At 46.6% G+C, this 17,298-nt stretch overlaps 1 protein-coding gene across 1 annotated transcript in view; it reads right to left on the bottom strand.

Moving 5' to 3' along the window:
• neo1a (neogenin 1a) overlaps window positions 1–16,750 on the bottom strand; it is a 106,220-nt gene extending 89,470 nt beyond the window's left edge. The window contains 1 exon segment of the mRNA XM_029845799.1: window positions 16,183–16,750. Coding sequence (XP_029701659.1) covers window positions 16,183–16,264 — 82 coding nt within the window. The 5' untranslated portion in view covers window positions 16,265–16,750.
• Between the last annotated feature and the right edge of the window lie 548 nt (window positions 16,751–17,298).

Here is a 17,298-nt window from a genome sequence, read left to right as displayed (position 1 = left end):
GTCTGTGCCCATCAGCACGCTCAAACGCCGCCCTCGGAGTGGCGCTCGCTGGGACTTTCATTTGCAGACAGAAATGCTCGTGTGTCTGCGTGCGTGCATATTTGGTTTTGTAACGCGCGGATTTCATGCTCGGGGACGAACCGGAAAGATTGGTGGCTCGTCTTGGCGGCAGTTCAGAGCCGCCGTGACTGGCCGGCGGCTCACTGGTCGACGGAAAATTCCCGGTTCACAAGCAGACCTGGGATGTGATTGTGAACTCAGTAACGTGAGCTCCGTATTTGCAGAATGAACAACGCCCTTCACCTGACAAGAGACGTAATTATCTTAGCTCGGGCAAACAGACACTAGTCAAACGTGCTGGATGACTGAGTGGGTGAGAGGGGCGATCTCTGCTCAAATATTCTCCCTTTGATGAACAGCAAAATGGCCTCATGTGCAGAGACGCTTGGAGCAGAGGGAAAACTAACATTTCCTTGCACACATCACCTCCCACTTATCCTGACCATAAATGCCTTTCAATTTGCCTTTTCCCCTCCCTGTGACATTCCCCTTTTCACGGCATTCTGTGGCCATTTTCCACCCATAACAAAAACCATCTCGGCCTCTCTCCAGTCCGCAGACATATTTCTCCTAACTGTGACATTTGCTCACAGAAGGAGCTCAATGTCTGTTTCTCTCTGAGCCCTGAATCTGCGCCAGTAGGATGATCATTAATTACCATGGAATGGGCTGCTAATGGTGTCTGCACAGCTCCCCAACCCCCCGACCCCTCTGCTCCCCCTGACGGATCTCCATGGCGACCTGTAACTGAGTGGCAAGGGGCCTTTTACTGGGAAGTGAATGAGGTGCAATGATTGGAGGGCGGGCCTGACCCCTGTGCTTCCTGTGCCATTGACTGGACGCAGGGCTTATTAATGAACAATTTCTCAGACACCTCACAATAGTCTTGTTTTACTTACAAGTCCAGAGGGAGTAAAAGGGAAGACCCCAAGTATGTTTTGGGCCACACTCAGCAGTGAATTTTGCTGTAAATTACTGCAAATAGCCCCTTGATTTTGTCAGTGCTGTCTGGAAAGTGGTTTGGACTGAACCTCCGAGGACACTTCACTCCAAAACAAGTCATTTATTTGCACTTCTCGTCTTCACTGAATGTGTGCAGAGATTTACAAAACCACTTTAAACCAAAGGGATGTTGCATAGCCCCTTGCAAATGAACCAGTTCCTGTCTTGTTTCCAAGACTGCACTATTTTAGAGTTCAGGGCTTCACGCAGCTTTACTGTTCATAACCATTTAGAGCTATTTCGCTAACGGACCAAATATGTCAAACTACAAGTCCTCCCATCTGAAAAACATTTGAAACGTCTCGATAAAGATGAAGAGCTGTGCTGGCTACAAAGAGACGGAGCGGGGGCACGGTTACCACTGATATTTAGGCAAAACCGGCCTGCTCCTTGCAAATGTCAAACTGGAAGAGAAACAGTGGACAGTGTTAATCTAGCATTTACCCAGCGCCCGAGGACAAGCTGCTCTTCCTTTCTTCTTATCTCATCACTTAAAACATAAAACAAATGAATGTGCTCGGCTGCCTCCGAAAAGCAAATGATGAGCCTGGTCCGTATCCCATGACAACGTCGGCGAGCATATGGCACAACAAATTCAATATGAATGTAAATGAAGCTCAGATTAAAATACAACATTGGATGGAGAAAATAAAGGGAGGGGGGGTCATTCCAGTGGGCAGGAAAAAGGATCTGAAGATGCTGCTTCCTCTGAGGAGTGAAACAGGCTGGTCTTCAAGAACACTTGATGTTGCGAGGGTTTTTTCTCAACGCCTCTTTTCTGCATAGCTCTTGAAAGAGAAAACATGGTCAAACAGCTCAAACACATCTTCCAGACTGTTTGCACAGATGATATTGCAGTTTTATTTATATCCTCAGAGAAAGACAGTTGTCAGGCCTCAAACTTTTATAAAAGCGCACTCTTCCCTCTGGGAAAGAGTCTGGTTTTTTTCTTCCTGCAAATGGAATCCATCTCAGCTCTGACAATATATTTTTTGGCAAGATGACTCATTCCCTGCATTCTAGCTAAACACATTCTTGGTAGAACCACAGCATCCTACATGGGATCATCAGCCTTTTCCCCATATCAATGAGCACTCTAGGGGATCAATACCACGTCAGGAAGACAGATCGCCTCAGGTGAAAAAGGGAGGGCACTCCTGTGCAGAAAAGAAAAACAAATTCCAATGGATGCTGCTCCAACCTAAAGCCTCAACTGCCACATCCCATCTTCGCAGCTTGATGCTAGCTCACATTCTTCACTGATACAGGAAGACGTCTGTTAAGCTGATTGACACACTGAGGTTTTCCACACATTTTTACCGGAAAAAAATAAAATAATAGCAGATTAAGGCAGGGTCTTTATTGTTAGCATGCTTCACTGTGCCTCAACACGACAGCGATGATCATGTGGTTAGCGGCGCAAGACCTCTGAATCTAAAGGCCGTTTAGGTCGTCCTTTATGAATCCCACTGCTTGGCCGGGAAAACAGATCATTATGGGATGTAGTGCTTTGAAGTACATTATGGAGTAAAGGGAGTTTACAGTTACAGCAGATGAGGATAATCCCAGAGAACAGAACAGGAAATCCTCCATCACTGTATATTTTTATTTTGAAATCAAAACAGTGCAAAATTCTGATCTCATGAGCTTCAGCTCAAGGCCATAGCGTGTCACAAAGATGATGAAATCCAAAAATGTAATCACTCGTCATGTTTTGCAGTAATGACAAAACGTCCAAGCGTCTGGATGGACGAGGTTAAAATCATCAGCGGACTGATTCTGCACAGTCAGCACTGATGTCCTTTTGTAGGCGTTTAAGTCATCGTGGTCAGAGGATTAATGCAGCATTAATGTCACGTGCACTGCATACACAATCTGCACATGTGAAACGTGATTAGTGGTGTCACATGTCTGAGAAGTATAACGTGGCGGGAGGACGAGTTCTGCCTTTGGTCTTACAAATCCCGTTCTCACTTCAGTGTGTGAATATTTTTGAGCTCGATCTCAAAATGTGACCCAGCTAGAAAACAACTGTCACATTATTAATGAAACAAAGAAAAATAAACAGATATATAAAAGCCTCAAGCCTGGGGGTGGCTGTTAAATTCGGCCGCCTGTGCGCTTCATGTTTTCCTGGGCTGCTGGAGCTCCAGACGTGGATTGTTCTTATGATAAACTATAAATGTGGCTACTGCAGAGACCAATGAAAGGCTGACGTTAAGAGACCGTTAAATGGCAGACACAAGACCGAAGTGACAATCAAACGCTAAATAATACTAATAAAACTGGCCTTTTCCATTCAGTCACTCCTTCTCTGTTGAACCTGCCAATCATCCATCATTTCCAGACTAAATCTCGACACCAGCCGCTCTAAAAAAGGAAACACTTGACTGCTCAGGAATCCACGGCAGGTGGATGTGTGGATGACTGCTGGGGTGCTGCAGGCGGCGCGGCCACCGCCGTGATGATGTATGCACTCCCGCCATAGCTCCTGGCCTGCAGTCTCACAGCTGAAACGGTGGGGGATAGGAGTGTCGGTGTGCGCTGGAGAGAACGGTTGTAGTAAAGAGGAGGGAAGGGGAGGAAAGAGGGTAGACGCCCTCGGGGGGCATCGCTGGGGGGAGGGGAAGAGAAAGCAAAAGAGCTAGAGAGCGATATCTATTATTAATGCTAGTTTGGTGTATAGAGAAAGAGATCTAATGTGGTTGCCAAGGTTGTAATGCGTGTGTAATCGACAAAGACGGATTCTCTCACTGTGCTGCTCGAGTCTTTTCCTGTCCCCCCCCCCGTGCACGCCGCTGTGCTCCTGCCCCCAGATCACTCCACTGTTCCTCAAAACAAATACATTAGCCCGACACTGCATACACGCCTCACAATTACCCCTCATTACTTGATTAAGAAATAAATAAAGCAGAACAATAAGACAGAAAGTGTGATGATGATAATTATTTCCCCGTCAATGATTGATCCTAAAAACCCATTCAGCCATCTCTGGTTATTTCATGCCGAAATAACCTTGTTGTAATGTGTGAACTTGAAAGCAGGCTTTGGTTAAAAATCCATCTGATATGAAAGAATAATGGAGAAAACGGTATCAAAACATGACTTTATAAGATTTTCATCAATGCCGCCGCCTTCTTTCTCTGCCCTGGTCAATGCGGTGACAAGAAAAAGATTGGAAATGTTCTCAAAAAATCCGCTTCCAGTTTGATCGCGTCTTCACTTCATGTAACAGACTTTCACGCTTGCTTTAGTTTAGACTTGAATCCAAACACCCACCTAAAACAGCTATTTGGTTACTGATGCCGGCGTTCCTACTGTGATTAAGACAACCGAGCGCAGACCTGTGGCCGTCCCTTCAATCACCTACAGTTGTATTTTGGAACAGGCGAAGTAAGCCTATTTCCCACACTATTATGGGAACAATAGGAATAAAGCCGAGGCACGTGTTTCTAATAAGGAAAATAAGATAACTGTGCAAGAAAACAAGGCAGAAACTAATTAAATATATCTAATGTATGGCAGGTCCTTTGAAAACGGTCACAGAGCGTGCCAAACAACCCCGACACCGTGACAAATCTAATACAATCACGCACGTCGCGGTGTTAGAGGGCTGACAGAGAAGGATGAGGCCTACATCAAACGCAGTGTTGATAAATGAAAAGCAGGGAGCGGCTGACCGGAGGAGGAGCTGGGAGGGGGAGGGCGGTAAAAAGAGAAGGGTGAGGCTGATATCGATTGTACTGCCTGCGTTCCCCTCATGAGGCGAATGATGAAGGGAGAGACGGCAACATGTGAAGAATGGAGGGCAGGGTTCGCCCCGCGGGCAGCGGTTAAAGCCTCGTGCCCCCTGAGAATGCACCAACGAGCCACCGGTGGGCTGTGCATTGGTCACGCTGAATATTTGATTGACACGCGCAACCAGTCACTGCCAGTAACACCCAGGCCGGCCCATCCCCCCTCCAATAAACAACACTGTACCCCGGGCTGATTGAAATTCAAAAAGGAGCTCGACGCCACAGGCACGGAGACAGGGACGGCGGAAAGGGGGTGGCGGTGGCTCACTGGGGTCCAATAAAACACAGATGCTAAATCACTTAACAAAACCTAAATTAGTTGCTTGGAAATCTGCTGGGACACCGGAGAAGCGGAGAGAGCATAGATCCAACCTGAAAGGGTCGAATGGTGCACAGGTGCTTGGTGTGACCCCGGGCTAAACGGACTAGAACAAAGGGCTTTGATTTATATGTCACGGTGCAAACGAGTCAGCGCCACAAAGACCATCGGAGACACCGACGAAAATATAGGCCGAGCTCTGCCAACCCTTGGACGCTGCTCCGGACGACGACGGCGCTCCTCATTACCTGAGCAGACAAAATCAATTTATGGGAAAGGAGGACCTGAGCGGCTGCTGAAGGACAGCGGCGCCCCAACGATGCACCTCATTTCCCTTCGGCCGGGCTTTATCTCCTATTCTGATTTCATTTCCTTTTCATATGATCGCAAATCCCAGGTGAGGAGGACAATTGGGATGATACCGGGATAAAGAGTGTCCCGTCTGCTCAGATTGGAGTCCTGGAATTAATCTGGGAAAATCCCAAATGCTAACCTTCTTAGTTGTCACTTAATCCAGGGTAAACCAAATATCAATTACACTAAGCACAAAATGTGTCCCAGATAAGCACTGATCCCCAACAATCAAAGCAGGAAGGCAATTTGGACACTGCTTCATCTGATTAATTTGATTCTTAATTAGATTTTATTAAAGCTCAAGTGGGCACCAATACAGGACACGGAAACTGAAGTTCATTCGATGAAAGGAGGGACTGGGAGCAGACACAGCCCAAATCCCAACGACAGCACCAATCTTCTCTGAATGCAGGTCAGCTCAAATACGCTTATGAGCTCCACTGAAGGACAAAACAACTTTCCCCCGAAGGGCCGTCTCAGGTGACAAGACTGTCTGTCTGCGAGTCACACGCACATTCCAGAGAAAAAATACCCCGTCAGTTTAACACACGCTGAACAGGTTGAGGAGGAGGACAGGATTTCCCGATAACCCAACACAAAAGTTTCTGATACACTCATCAGAGCGCGTTACACACAAGGCAAAACCAAAAATGACGCTAAAACATCTAGAAATACTCAAGCAACAGCCTGATTAACCATTTCCTGTGGCCACACCCACCGTACGCAACTCACCGAGACACAAGTCTGCTTTTATCACCCAACCTTGTTTGATCAATTATAGGCACAACGATCATTCTGCACAATTCTGTGTGAGTACAGTTCATTTCCTGCCTTTATTGTTACAAGTGCCGGTCTCGTTCAGAAGTGGATGAAGTGGGGAGGTGGCCCAGACACTATTTACTCAGCAGGGAGAGACACGAGTCCCTGGCTTCCTAATGGCTTCCTGCTTTTCACACAATTGTTTCCCCTCAGGAAATCTTATCAATACAAACTGCCGCTGCCTCGACCAGGAAACCCACAACACATGGATGCTCTGCTTTAATTAAGTACCTTTGAATGTGAAGATTATTATTTTTGTTTTGCAGTGTTTGTGGAAGATGTCAGAAGAGTCAGGCTAATTTAATTTCCACTGGTGCCACGTTGTTTAACCTAGCCATGCAACACAACGGCTGAATGTAAATGCCGTGTTCAGAAAGATAAGTGTTATTTTTGAATCCGCCCCATTCAAACCGTGGATCTTAGCCAAAAAAAAATAAAAAAAATGAAGTCAAAGCTCTGGTGTATCATTATCAAGGCCTGGAGACGTTCAGAACGTCAACACCCTCAGTGGTGTTGGTGCAAGAAAGGGTTAACACAGCTAAGACTGTGTAGCATGCATAAGAGCCACAGGTATGTGTGGAACTAGCAGAGACTCAGCCCATAAAATCCACACTCAACGTTCGACTAGCACGCGAGGAATGTTCCCTGCACACTTCACTATCAGGGCCGAGCCAGGACGGGCTACCCCTCGCCTCCTCTTTGATGTCTGTGCGGGAGAGAGAAAATGCAAAAGGTCTGATAATAGCCATGCTAACACGGACAGTAGCCATTGTGCGGTCGGACTTGTCCCCCCCCCATTAGAAATTAATTACCAATGTAACCACGGTGGGGAAATACATCCCCTGCATTGCCCCACAAGGAGCACTTGAACCCCTGACCACCCCTCCACGGTCATTCGGGGCCAGAAGGGGTGCGTGACATGCCCCTGGCTCAGAGACACTGCCCTGCCAGGCTGGGAATGCAGTGGGACTGTGGGGGGACTGACAGAGGGACAAAGGAGTGGAAGAGAGGCTTCACAGATTTGGGGCACACTGGGTTAGAGAGCCTCATTATTAAGTCCCCTGTCAGTCTCCAACAAAAAGCACCCCACAGACTCGCACTGGCTAATAAAACCAGCACCCTTTATAACTCCAGAGCACTTCTGACATCTTCTTTTTGAGGGGAAAGGAAAGTGCATGACTCGATCCTCGTCTTAATAAAAGGATTCACGTCCTGGGGGAGGTTGGGGGGGGTTGCGTCCTGGTGAACGTAAACCACGGAGCGGTGCCAAAAACGGACCCGGGTAAAGCTGCTTTCACACCTGCTTAATTAGATAATGTTGGGTGAATTTTTATTCGTGCTTGCCGCACTTCGCTGGGATATAACGTGGCATATGGCAGAAACAGACTGCAGGACATATTTGAGAGTCGTGCACCGTGAGAGTGGGCATTTGTGTGCGTACGTGCGCTCCGTCTGAATTTGTTCGGCAGGTGTCCTGAAAGCTCGAATGGCGTGCTTATGCACTCAGGACTAATTCAAACCACTCAAGATAAATGAGGTATGAAAGCTGGGAAAAAAAACATTTCTCTTTTCATGCAAAACAAGAATTCGAGTGCTTGGACTGTTGGTTGGTGGAGACGGTTATAAAGAATGTTCTGTCCCCCCTGAGAAATACTGCCCTATCGTGATTAATGCTTCTACTTACTGGCTACCTGCCTCATTCTACAACAACGGTTAATTACGTTGGCGAAGACCACAAAATGTCACCGTAAATTCCAGAAGAATATGATGTCAGCATATGGAACTCAAGCGCTGGATAAATAATGGCTAACGGCTGCTAATCTGTGCATTTGATTAATTAAAAGGCACGATGTGTCATCAAATCTATCAAGTCTGGATGGTTTCCATTGCTGAGTCATAAAAAAGAAGGACAACAAAACGCAAACAAAGGTTTCACGCTAACAACCTAAATCTGGAACCTGCAGATTAATAGCACCATGGTTAGCGCAGCTGCTGCACAGGCAAACAAACCGAATGTGTGTAACTGCTGCGCGCCCACGTGTTGTTCAGCTCATCGAGAGGGCGAACAGGAGCGGACAGGTTTAGCTGGAGTCATTTTCTGGTGTCATTGATGGGGAACCTCATTAAGAATCTGCCGGTAGCAGCTGGCTCACTATCCAAACCATTACTGTCCCACCATGCCAAAACCTCTGCCATCGGTTCTCCCAACCCACCCACAAACACGTCCCCGGTGTCTCATGTGACATCTGTGTCCCGACGTCCTGTGATGGAATGTCTCTTGCCTGCCATGCCTCTGCTCCCCTCTGGCCACCATTCATTCTGAAGTTGCCAATCACCAGGCAACAGGAGTCAGGGTTCAAGGGACAAACCGGAAGGCTGCTGGTTTCCATCGCTGCCTGGCGTGCACGCATACAGCTGGTTGAAGCTTCATGTGGATTGAGGATCTTTGAGAAAGTGTCTGCACACAATAGCAAAAAGGCCAACTAGGAGAATCCATTTTGGAAATAAAGGCTTTTAACTATAGTGGAAAAGGAGTACTCATTTTACTACCAGTACTATAATTAGCCCCTCACTGGCATCATGGTAAAGATATATTTCAATTATGTGTTTTACAGGCAAGTTCTGTTCTGCCTGCTGGCAGCACCGAACCCATATATGTTTAAAAGCATCAAGTTTTGGCGATGTGTTGGGGGGGTTTCTGTGGTGACTGACTGAATATGAGCTCATATTGGACGGGAAAAGCAACGTCTGGGGCGTTGGTGGAAAGTAATTCAGTAGAAATAATCACAGTAATTACGTGTTTTCATGTTTCAAACAGCTGAATGATTTCTCTTCCTTCTCTCACTTTTTGCCAAGTCGTTTTTTTAGTGTTCTTTTTACAAAACACACAAACCTTCACATTTTCTTCAAGGATCAAGTTCACATCAGAAATATGGAAGTGAAAAACCATCATTTTTCTCAAGGATGAGCTCATGTTTGTTCTCAGCTATGTGTAAGATTTCTAAAAATAAAAAATAAAAAAAAGAGGAAGAATGTCATCTTTAAACTAAGCACTGCAGCGCGATCCGTAATGTGTTCAACTGTAACAGAGAAGCAGAATCAAGACGCCTCCATGACATCAGCTCGGTTTAATAAAAAAGCCTTAAAGTCATTTTCACCATTTTAGCTCCCTCTTGACTCCTGTTAGCTCAGATTTGAGAAGGAACTGGCTCCAAAAACACAGCGAGCATTCAGCAGTCAGAGGCACAAAGGAGCCTCTGATACTGGACTTTTCTAAGGTTGCAGCAAGGTTCTAGGGAGCAGAAACCTTAATGCCAGGCCGGTGTTTCCAGGGGTCACCATAGCAGCAGGTGAAACTACAACATTAGACTCAAATCTGTTTCAATATAATGTCAACAATCTAGAACACTGCTGTGCTTTACACACAGATACTGCCATGGAAAAGTACTGCAGACAAAAAAAAACCCACTTTCTTGCACTCTCGCCGGGGCCTAAATACTAAGCCGACTGTGCTTCATGTTCAGTGGATTCTTCCACAGACACTCGACAATCTTTTGTTGATGTGGAAAAGAGATTAGCAAAATTACGGGGGGAAATATAGCGACTTCAAACGGAATTCTTCTCTTAGCATTTACCAAAGTTACAGCAGCTCATTATCTATTGAGGAGAGCCCATAATTAGACGTTTTGGTGGGAGCACGAGTATTGAACTGGGTTATATTGTGGTTAGCAGAGCTGTAAACCATCAAGGCTCGCTGGGGCACACCTCAACATTTTTAGACAGAAAAAGAAAATCCACACGGAAACATAAAGGTGTCAAACAAAAATCGGTGAAAATTAACTCCCCGCCCCACCTTGGGTCCAAATAATCAATTATTCTTCGAAAGGAGAGTGCATTTACATGCACAGTCTAATGGAGCTATGCTCAGAATTGGGTTGAAACGGCCTCCGTTCTGGTGATCCCGTCACATCGCATCATAAGCAACGGCCATTTCAAACAACAGCAGCAGGGATGATCGTACAGCTTTGTTCATCTCCTCCACTTTACTTAGCGTGCACGAGGGGCAGAGAAGAACGCTGCCTTCTTCAGGTGAGGCTTGCCGAGCATGCAGGCATGTGTCGAATAGTTAAATTAAGGTTTGTACCTGCCAGAGTTGATCGACTTCAGTTGTCCAGTTACAGTCGGATTGAGGCAATAATTTGTTGACAGGAGTGTCGTGTAAATGACGTAAGTGAGTTCACATCAAGAAAACTCTGAAAGTGTTGATAGAACAGCTGTTGGGGCCCAGATGGGTGGCATCGGGCTAAACAAGTACCCACCCAAACACACACACACCGATTGCTGCCAAGTCACACAGGCCCGGCACAAGACGGTGGCAGCCGGCTGCACCGGGAGCTCCTCACAATTCCCTCTCTGTGACCAACTGCTTCCACACCTTTTCCGGCACATGAAACGCTCCTTTGACGGCCAGGCGGCTCTGCGTGTGCACGAGCGATTGATTGTTTTACCTGTGTGTATGCACAGATTTAAAGATCTCAGGCTCAGCAGCAAAATTGCCGATTACAACAGGTCAGCGCAGCGGAGGCCACGGCAGCAGGTTATTTACAGGCTGGAAATACAGGCTTCAAAGGCGCATTATCTGCACTTGACAATGAACCAAAATCGTTTTATTGAACAGGCAGCATCGATTTCGTTTGGCCTCCTTTTTGAAACATGAGCTACTCGACAAGCGCTTTAATGCGTGATCTACACCAGCGGGAGGACTTCCAGGTTAATTCATCGTCCTTAAAAAAGAGACAGAGGGGGATAAATCCATGCCGCAAAGCTGCAGGTTTCTGGAAGTACGGCACTCACAGAAGGCACTTTTACTTCCCACAGGGAAGCAACTCCGTAATTATGCAGGCCGTATTTGAGGTTTTTAAAAATAAATCCCTAAACAAAGCCGTTTCAACCGTGACAAGTCTCTTGCTCGTGGATTATATAAAACAATCCTACTTCCTTCCTGTTTACACTTTGTTTTATTCATTCTACCAGGAGTGTTTTCATCTTCCTTTGGGATCATTCAACAGGTTCAAGGAAAGCAGAGGCACATTTACCAAAATCCCTCCTGAATTTTCACACCTTTCAGCAGAAAATATATGTTTTGTAACATTAGAATCCATTTAGGAACTCCTGCAATTCCTGAAGTGTTTAATTTTTTGCTGCAGTACCTAAAAGAAGATGTGACTTTAACTTTGAGAAGCGTTTGGTTTAACAGGGAAAGGCTGTAGCGGTGTCCGTGTGAGGCTCCACGCAGATCTCCATGTATGACAAGAGCGGCACTCATGAGTCCGGACTCATCTGACAGGCACAGCTTGCATGTGTCATAATCCAACGCAGCTGCCGCCGCCGCCGAGTTTAGACGCCACAACGGGATCTTGGCAGGACCAAAACAGAAGAAGTTGAGGAAACTTTCAGAGGAAAGAAAAATCTCCTCTCTGTCCTGCTGAGCTCGTGTAAAGATTCTTTTGGGATGGCCAGGACAGATATTTAAGTTTTTTCCTTGTATTCGAGGCTTGAGGAAAAAAAATACCCAAAAAAATGAACCTTTTCTTGCTTGCAGTGCTTGAATCTTCCATAAATCCACACACTGCAATTTACTGCCGTCACGCTGCAATTACCAGACGTGTCCCGAAACACGGCAGACTGGCTAATGTCATTTCTCTGTATGGAACCCTCGCGATGCCACGTCGCTGACAAGAACATGAGTGGCGGCGGCAGAACATAAATATTATTTTAAAAAGTCTTATCCTGCAAGACTAATGCAGCCGCTCGGGCAATCTTCAGCTCATTTAGGCCGCCTGTGTGAGCGCTCTTCTAAGAGTTTGGCTAAACAGTGCTGGCGGTTCTGAGTGATGAATCATTTGTTTTGCTTTAGCATAAACTAATCTTGCACAATGGCCGGTCAAATGCACGACTCGACTGCTTTTCTGGGTACGGCCGCCGCGAACACCACCGAGCAGCCCTGGATGGTCAGGCAGGGCATGTTCCCATCATTGGGTCCATTTTCTTAATGTTTCCCTTACATTTGGAGCCCTTGCCTCAGCCCCATGGAGACTGAGAAGAATATGCTCTCCCAGAGGTCATTAGGTTCTAACATCATTCAATCATGGCAGAGCAGGGGGATGCCTGGAGAGCACCACAGTGAATTAGAGGGGTTCTATTTTCTTCTATTTTTACAAAGCAAAAAAGAAGTGAGGGAAACAAACGTGTTTCCAGCTATGTCTCCACACAAAGATAGAAAATATTGTTGATGTAATGTCCCTCGGGTCACAATAAAGTCTCCAAGGAGTTTTCATCTGGGCAGTATGAACAGCTTTACGACCTCTCCACACTTTAAAACCAGTTTTCCTTCTAACCCCTTGCTAGTTTTTCTTTCAGCTTTTATTGTTTTGACATGAAAGAGCCAGCAGACACAAAGACAGAGCAGTCGGTTGGGAAGGTGCTGCGGCTGACACACTTTTATTCACAGCAGGTTCACCTTGATGTAAGCTGCAATTTGTGAAGCAACCAATCACAGAGCCGCACGAGACGGATATCGAAGTGAGGGAGAAACAATATGGAACACACATAGTGCTCCCAATCAAAGGAAAAGGGAGTTTGGGAGGAAAAACTTGGCTTTTATTACCAACGGCAGAGGAATCGGATTTTTGATTAAGTAGGCTGCTGCAAATGTCAAAGGAAGGAAGCTAAAATAGATCCAGAACGTCTTTGATACACACACTTCTGACTGTGGTACTTTATGAAACGCTGCTGACGGTCCCCACTTAGACTGGATTTCAGTCAGGAAACATCCAAACAGGCAACTGTGTGACTTTCTAAATCAAGTCTTATCAGTCAGTAGGTCACCTTCCCTGATTCAACTGCAGGGAAAAGGCCACGTCGTCTCACTGCTCTGGAGTATGAGAAGCACAAGGTCACAATCGCTGTGTAGCAAACGTCTTATTTCGTTAGACGCAGTTGTATTAATAGCTCACGCTTGCTAGGCTGGGCGAGAGTCCAAGTCCAAGTGTAAGACAACAAAAACAAAAGCCACAGACTTGTCAGTCCTGCGCTGGTGCTAGGTTTTAGACTATGACCCCTGGCTTCTCTCCACTTTCAACAGCCCCGAGTTCACTGCAAACCTGGAACACGCCGTCGCTTCAGGATAACGTGTGACGTTGGTAGCAGCGCGCGGAGTAGCGCGCATGAAGATTCGATTTGGTAATAGGCGGCCGAACAGCTGATGCACAAATGTTTGATGCTGCGAGGAATAAGGTCAGGCCGTTCCAGTTTTAAAGGCTTCCATTATTGACGCTGCAAATGACTGAAACTGCGTGGCGCAGTTCAGCCGAGTTCAGCGTCTCTGTGTTTCAACAACAGAATATTAGCAGATCAAAAAGGACCAGAGAGTCTTTGTCGGAATTCCCGCTGGTCTGCTTCAATGGGCTGCTGACGACAGGTGATCGCCGTGACCCCCGAGCACCCGAAATATGCAACAGCAGATGTCATAGCATCTATTTAGAGTTTATTGATCCGCCGTTTACGCCTGACAATTATGTGTGATGAATTGCAGCGACACTCGGGGGCAAATTACTTTAATAAGTGCAGTCACTTTAACCCCCGACGAACCGCAGACAATTAGATTCAGCTGTTGAAAAAGCAGGGGTGCAAGAAGGCACAATGAGGTCATTTTCAATCTGGTGACCTTGTGTCTTCCCTTAAACACGAACCCTGGAATGAACTTTCACACCAGGATCAGGGAGGTTTTATTGGAGGAGCAAATGAATCAAACTCTCCATCTTTGGGTGTTTACAGGTCATTAGGATTTTATGAGGGATTGTTGCTCATAAATAAACCACCAGCATAAACAGAAGGTGAGACTATTCTGGAAAGTTAGGATAAATGCACCATTTCCTATTGCATTTCCAGGGGGAAAAAAGGGAAGCAGGACCACCGGGGGATGCTATAAACAACAACAACAACACAATGTGGTAGATTATATTCTTAGCAGCACCGTCCACAGAGAAGCCCTTAAATACGCTTAAGAAAACAACAGTTGTTTAGGAAGTCTGGGTAATGTTGCATCTGAGGTGGTCCGTGAGGATGGAGCCCCGGTGGGGGCCGGGAAAGGAGCAGCGAGATTGCCAAATGTTTACACATTTCAACAAGTTATTTGCATTGTCCGCCGAGAGACTATCAGCGCACAATTCCCTCCCTGCAGGAGTGCAGAGATAAGATAGAGCCAGCATGGATTTTACGCTCCTTTTACGGGGACCTGTTTACAAAAGCTAAACTTGTGAGGCATATCTCAGAGTTCTGAGAGCAACCGAGGAGGAAGTTGTAAAACTGACGGCGCGGTCGAACATTTTTAAGATTATTCCACAACTAAATCCGTCCCAAACCCAAGGAGCTGGGTTGAGCTGAAGCTACCACTCTGTCAGTGGTGTTGAAGAATAGTCCTGCCACAGTCCAGACCTCAGAGAAATGTGTTTTGAATAAACAGATATTTTCAGAGATGGGGACCCCACAATTAGTAATTTGAAACTCTCCACATGTGGGTCCCAGTCCAATTCTCTGGAATCAATCAAGACTCCCAAAGGAACTCCCTGGTTCTCTTAATCTCCTGGTTTTATTACTTTCCAGACAGTCAGCCCGTTTCACCCTACCCCCATCCCTCTCTTTTGTAGTGATCTCCAGCGAAGCCAAGGAGGGGCTTTTTCTCTCTCTGCCTGTCTCACCCCCCGTCCTATCTCCCCTTTCCACCACTGCAGAGCGCTTTTCATGCAGGACAGAGGCTTTCATCAAGCTTCACACACAAAAACATCCAAAAGGCTTGTTCAAACCTGTCATTCTGAACCACGTCTTCGTCTTCCGTGAAAGAATAAACGCATTTAAAAACACACACACACACACACACACACAAAAGTGCTCCGATGGCCTTTATGTGACAACTGTTCCCTAAATCAGAGTGGCAGAAAAACTGGGCCATGTTGCACAAGAGTGGGTAATATTCAGTTTTCCAGAGAGCACCAGGCTGGCGGGTTTGATAGCGTGTGACCGCTTTAATGATACAGATGTGACTCTTGTCATGGTGCCGTCTGTGAAACGGGCTGAAGCCGCTCAGTCCACTGACTGTCCACACAAGGCTCCAGTCACAAACTTCCAGTCCGTCCCTTCAAGCGCTGCTAAAGTGTGCTGGAAATTCGAATAGTATCCCCCAGTGCTACGAGTGGAATTCCTCACCACCAGTTGAAATAAAGCTGCTGCACCCCTGCAGTGCAGGACCCTCACCTCCAAACAATTAGCAGGGCCAAATGAACTGGGCTGGGTCCGTCCTTCATTAACCAAACATATATCGACAGCAGGGTAATGAGATGTCTGATGAAGTGATGATGCTGCCTTTCTGCCTGACATTCATTGCATGTTTCGCCCCCTGATCTCAGCTGCAGCAGCAGAGGAGACCTGGGAGATCTCAGCCCAGCAAACACGTGCTATTTGCCTCTCAAACCCCTAAATGTGCGCAAAGCCCGACAAAGAGCCATCACTGAAACTGGAGGTGTGAAACCCAGGCTCTGCAAACAAAAGGACAAAGTTGGAAAACGTGTTGATTTATGGAGTTGAGCCGGGGTCGGTGGGTGAGTCAACAGTGCGCCACTTACGAAAACACAGCCTGCTCTAAAAGTTGGGCAAAAGGTGCAAAAGGATTTCAGCTCCAAACTCGTTTTATGGGGCGCATTTTCCCCCGTTTGCCTCCTTCGATGGAGGCGCAGGAATAAGAGCCAGAGCCAGCGGTGCGTAAAAAGCCTTTACCTTTGTCGACATGCTTGGCCGCGGTGTGGAGAAAGGTGAGACAGAGGAGAGAGAGGAGAGACAGAGCTCCCCGCTCGGCCATCACTTTTCACAAATGAATCTTTGCAGGCTTCAGGAACCCCGGAGAACCTTTAAAAAAAAAAGAAATCCGTAAAAAAAAAAATCCCCCAGCTCCCTCCTGAAAAGAAGCAAAGGTGGGAAAAAAAGTTCAAAGTCCACAAATGTGAAGGAACATCTGGGGCCGGGTACTTTTCTAACTGGCCGGATGAAACATGAAGCTGGAAAAGAGCCGCAGGTTAGAGACCGTATTCTCAACTTGGTCGAGGCAGAAGTCGGAGAGAAGGGGAGAGAAATCACCGTGGAATTAATCCATGGCCACCAACGTGCGGCGCATGGGCGAAAACCTGAGCGGCGCGCCGACTTTAACCCTCCCAAATCTGCCGAGCGCGTAAAAGAGCCGAACGACCTCAGCTGGAGGAAGATACGATCCGGGCAGAAGGAGAAATCTCCGCCGTGACCAGCTCCCTGCTCACGGACAGGACGTAAGAGAGTGGCGTGCTGGAGGGCTGGATCTCCGAGCGGCTCCCCGGAAAACAGGGTGTGGACTCACACGGAGGTTTGGATCCTGGCTGCCTGTGCGCGCAGGCAAAATCTAAACTACGGTGCGGCTCCGGTCCGAAGCCCTCACTGCACCCCAACGCCACAGGTGAACGGAAACGGATTCCAAACAAGCAGGACCCAATAAAGATTAGAAGCACTAATATATATCAGGTTACTCTTAATAACACGAACCCGCCACATCCATTATGAGAAATCCAACAGTGAAGTCTCAACCTTGACACCTTTTATGCAAATGTTGCCGCACCAACTTATCATCCTACTGTAAAAAATAAATCTATACGTATATTTTTAACTGTGTGTAATGACTTAAGCATTCAGACAGCTATAATGAAGTATAGGCATTAATTATAAATGAATTTGATGGAACTAAATTGTGCAAGACCCTGTAATTACGACTTGAATGCTTTAGGTCATGGAGACATGTGATGTTTAACTGTAATCTTGGGTTGACATAGATTCACCTTGAACAATGGTGAACTTTACCCATTGAAGTGC

Source organism: Takifugu rubripes, chromosome 13, assembly GCF_901000725.2.
Source record: "Takifugu rubripes chromosome 13, fTakRub1.2, whole genome shotgun sequence".
NCBI lineage: Eukaryota > Metazoa > Chordata > Actinopteri > Tetraodontiformes > Tetraodontidae > Takifugu > Takifugu rubripes.
This window is presented reverse-complemented; position numbering and strand designations above follow the sequence as displayed.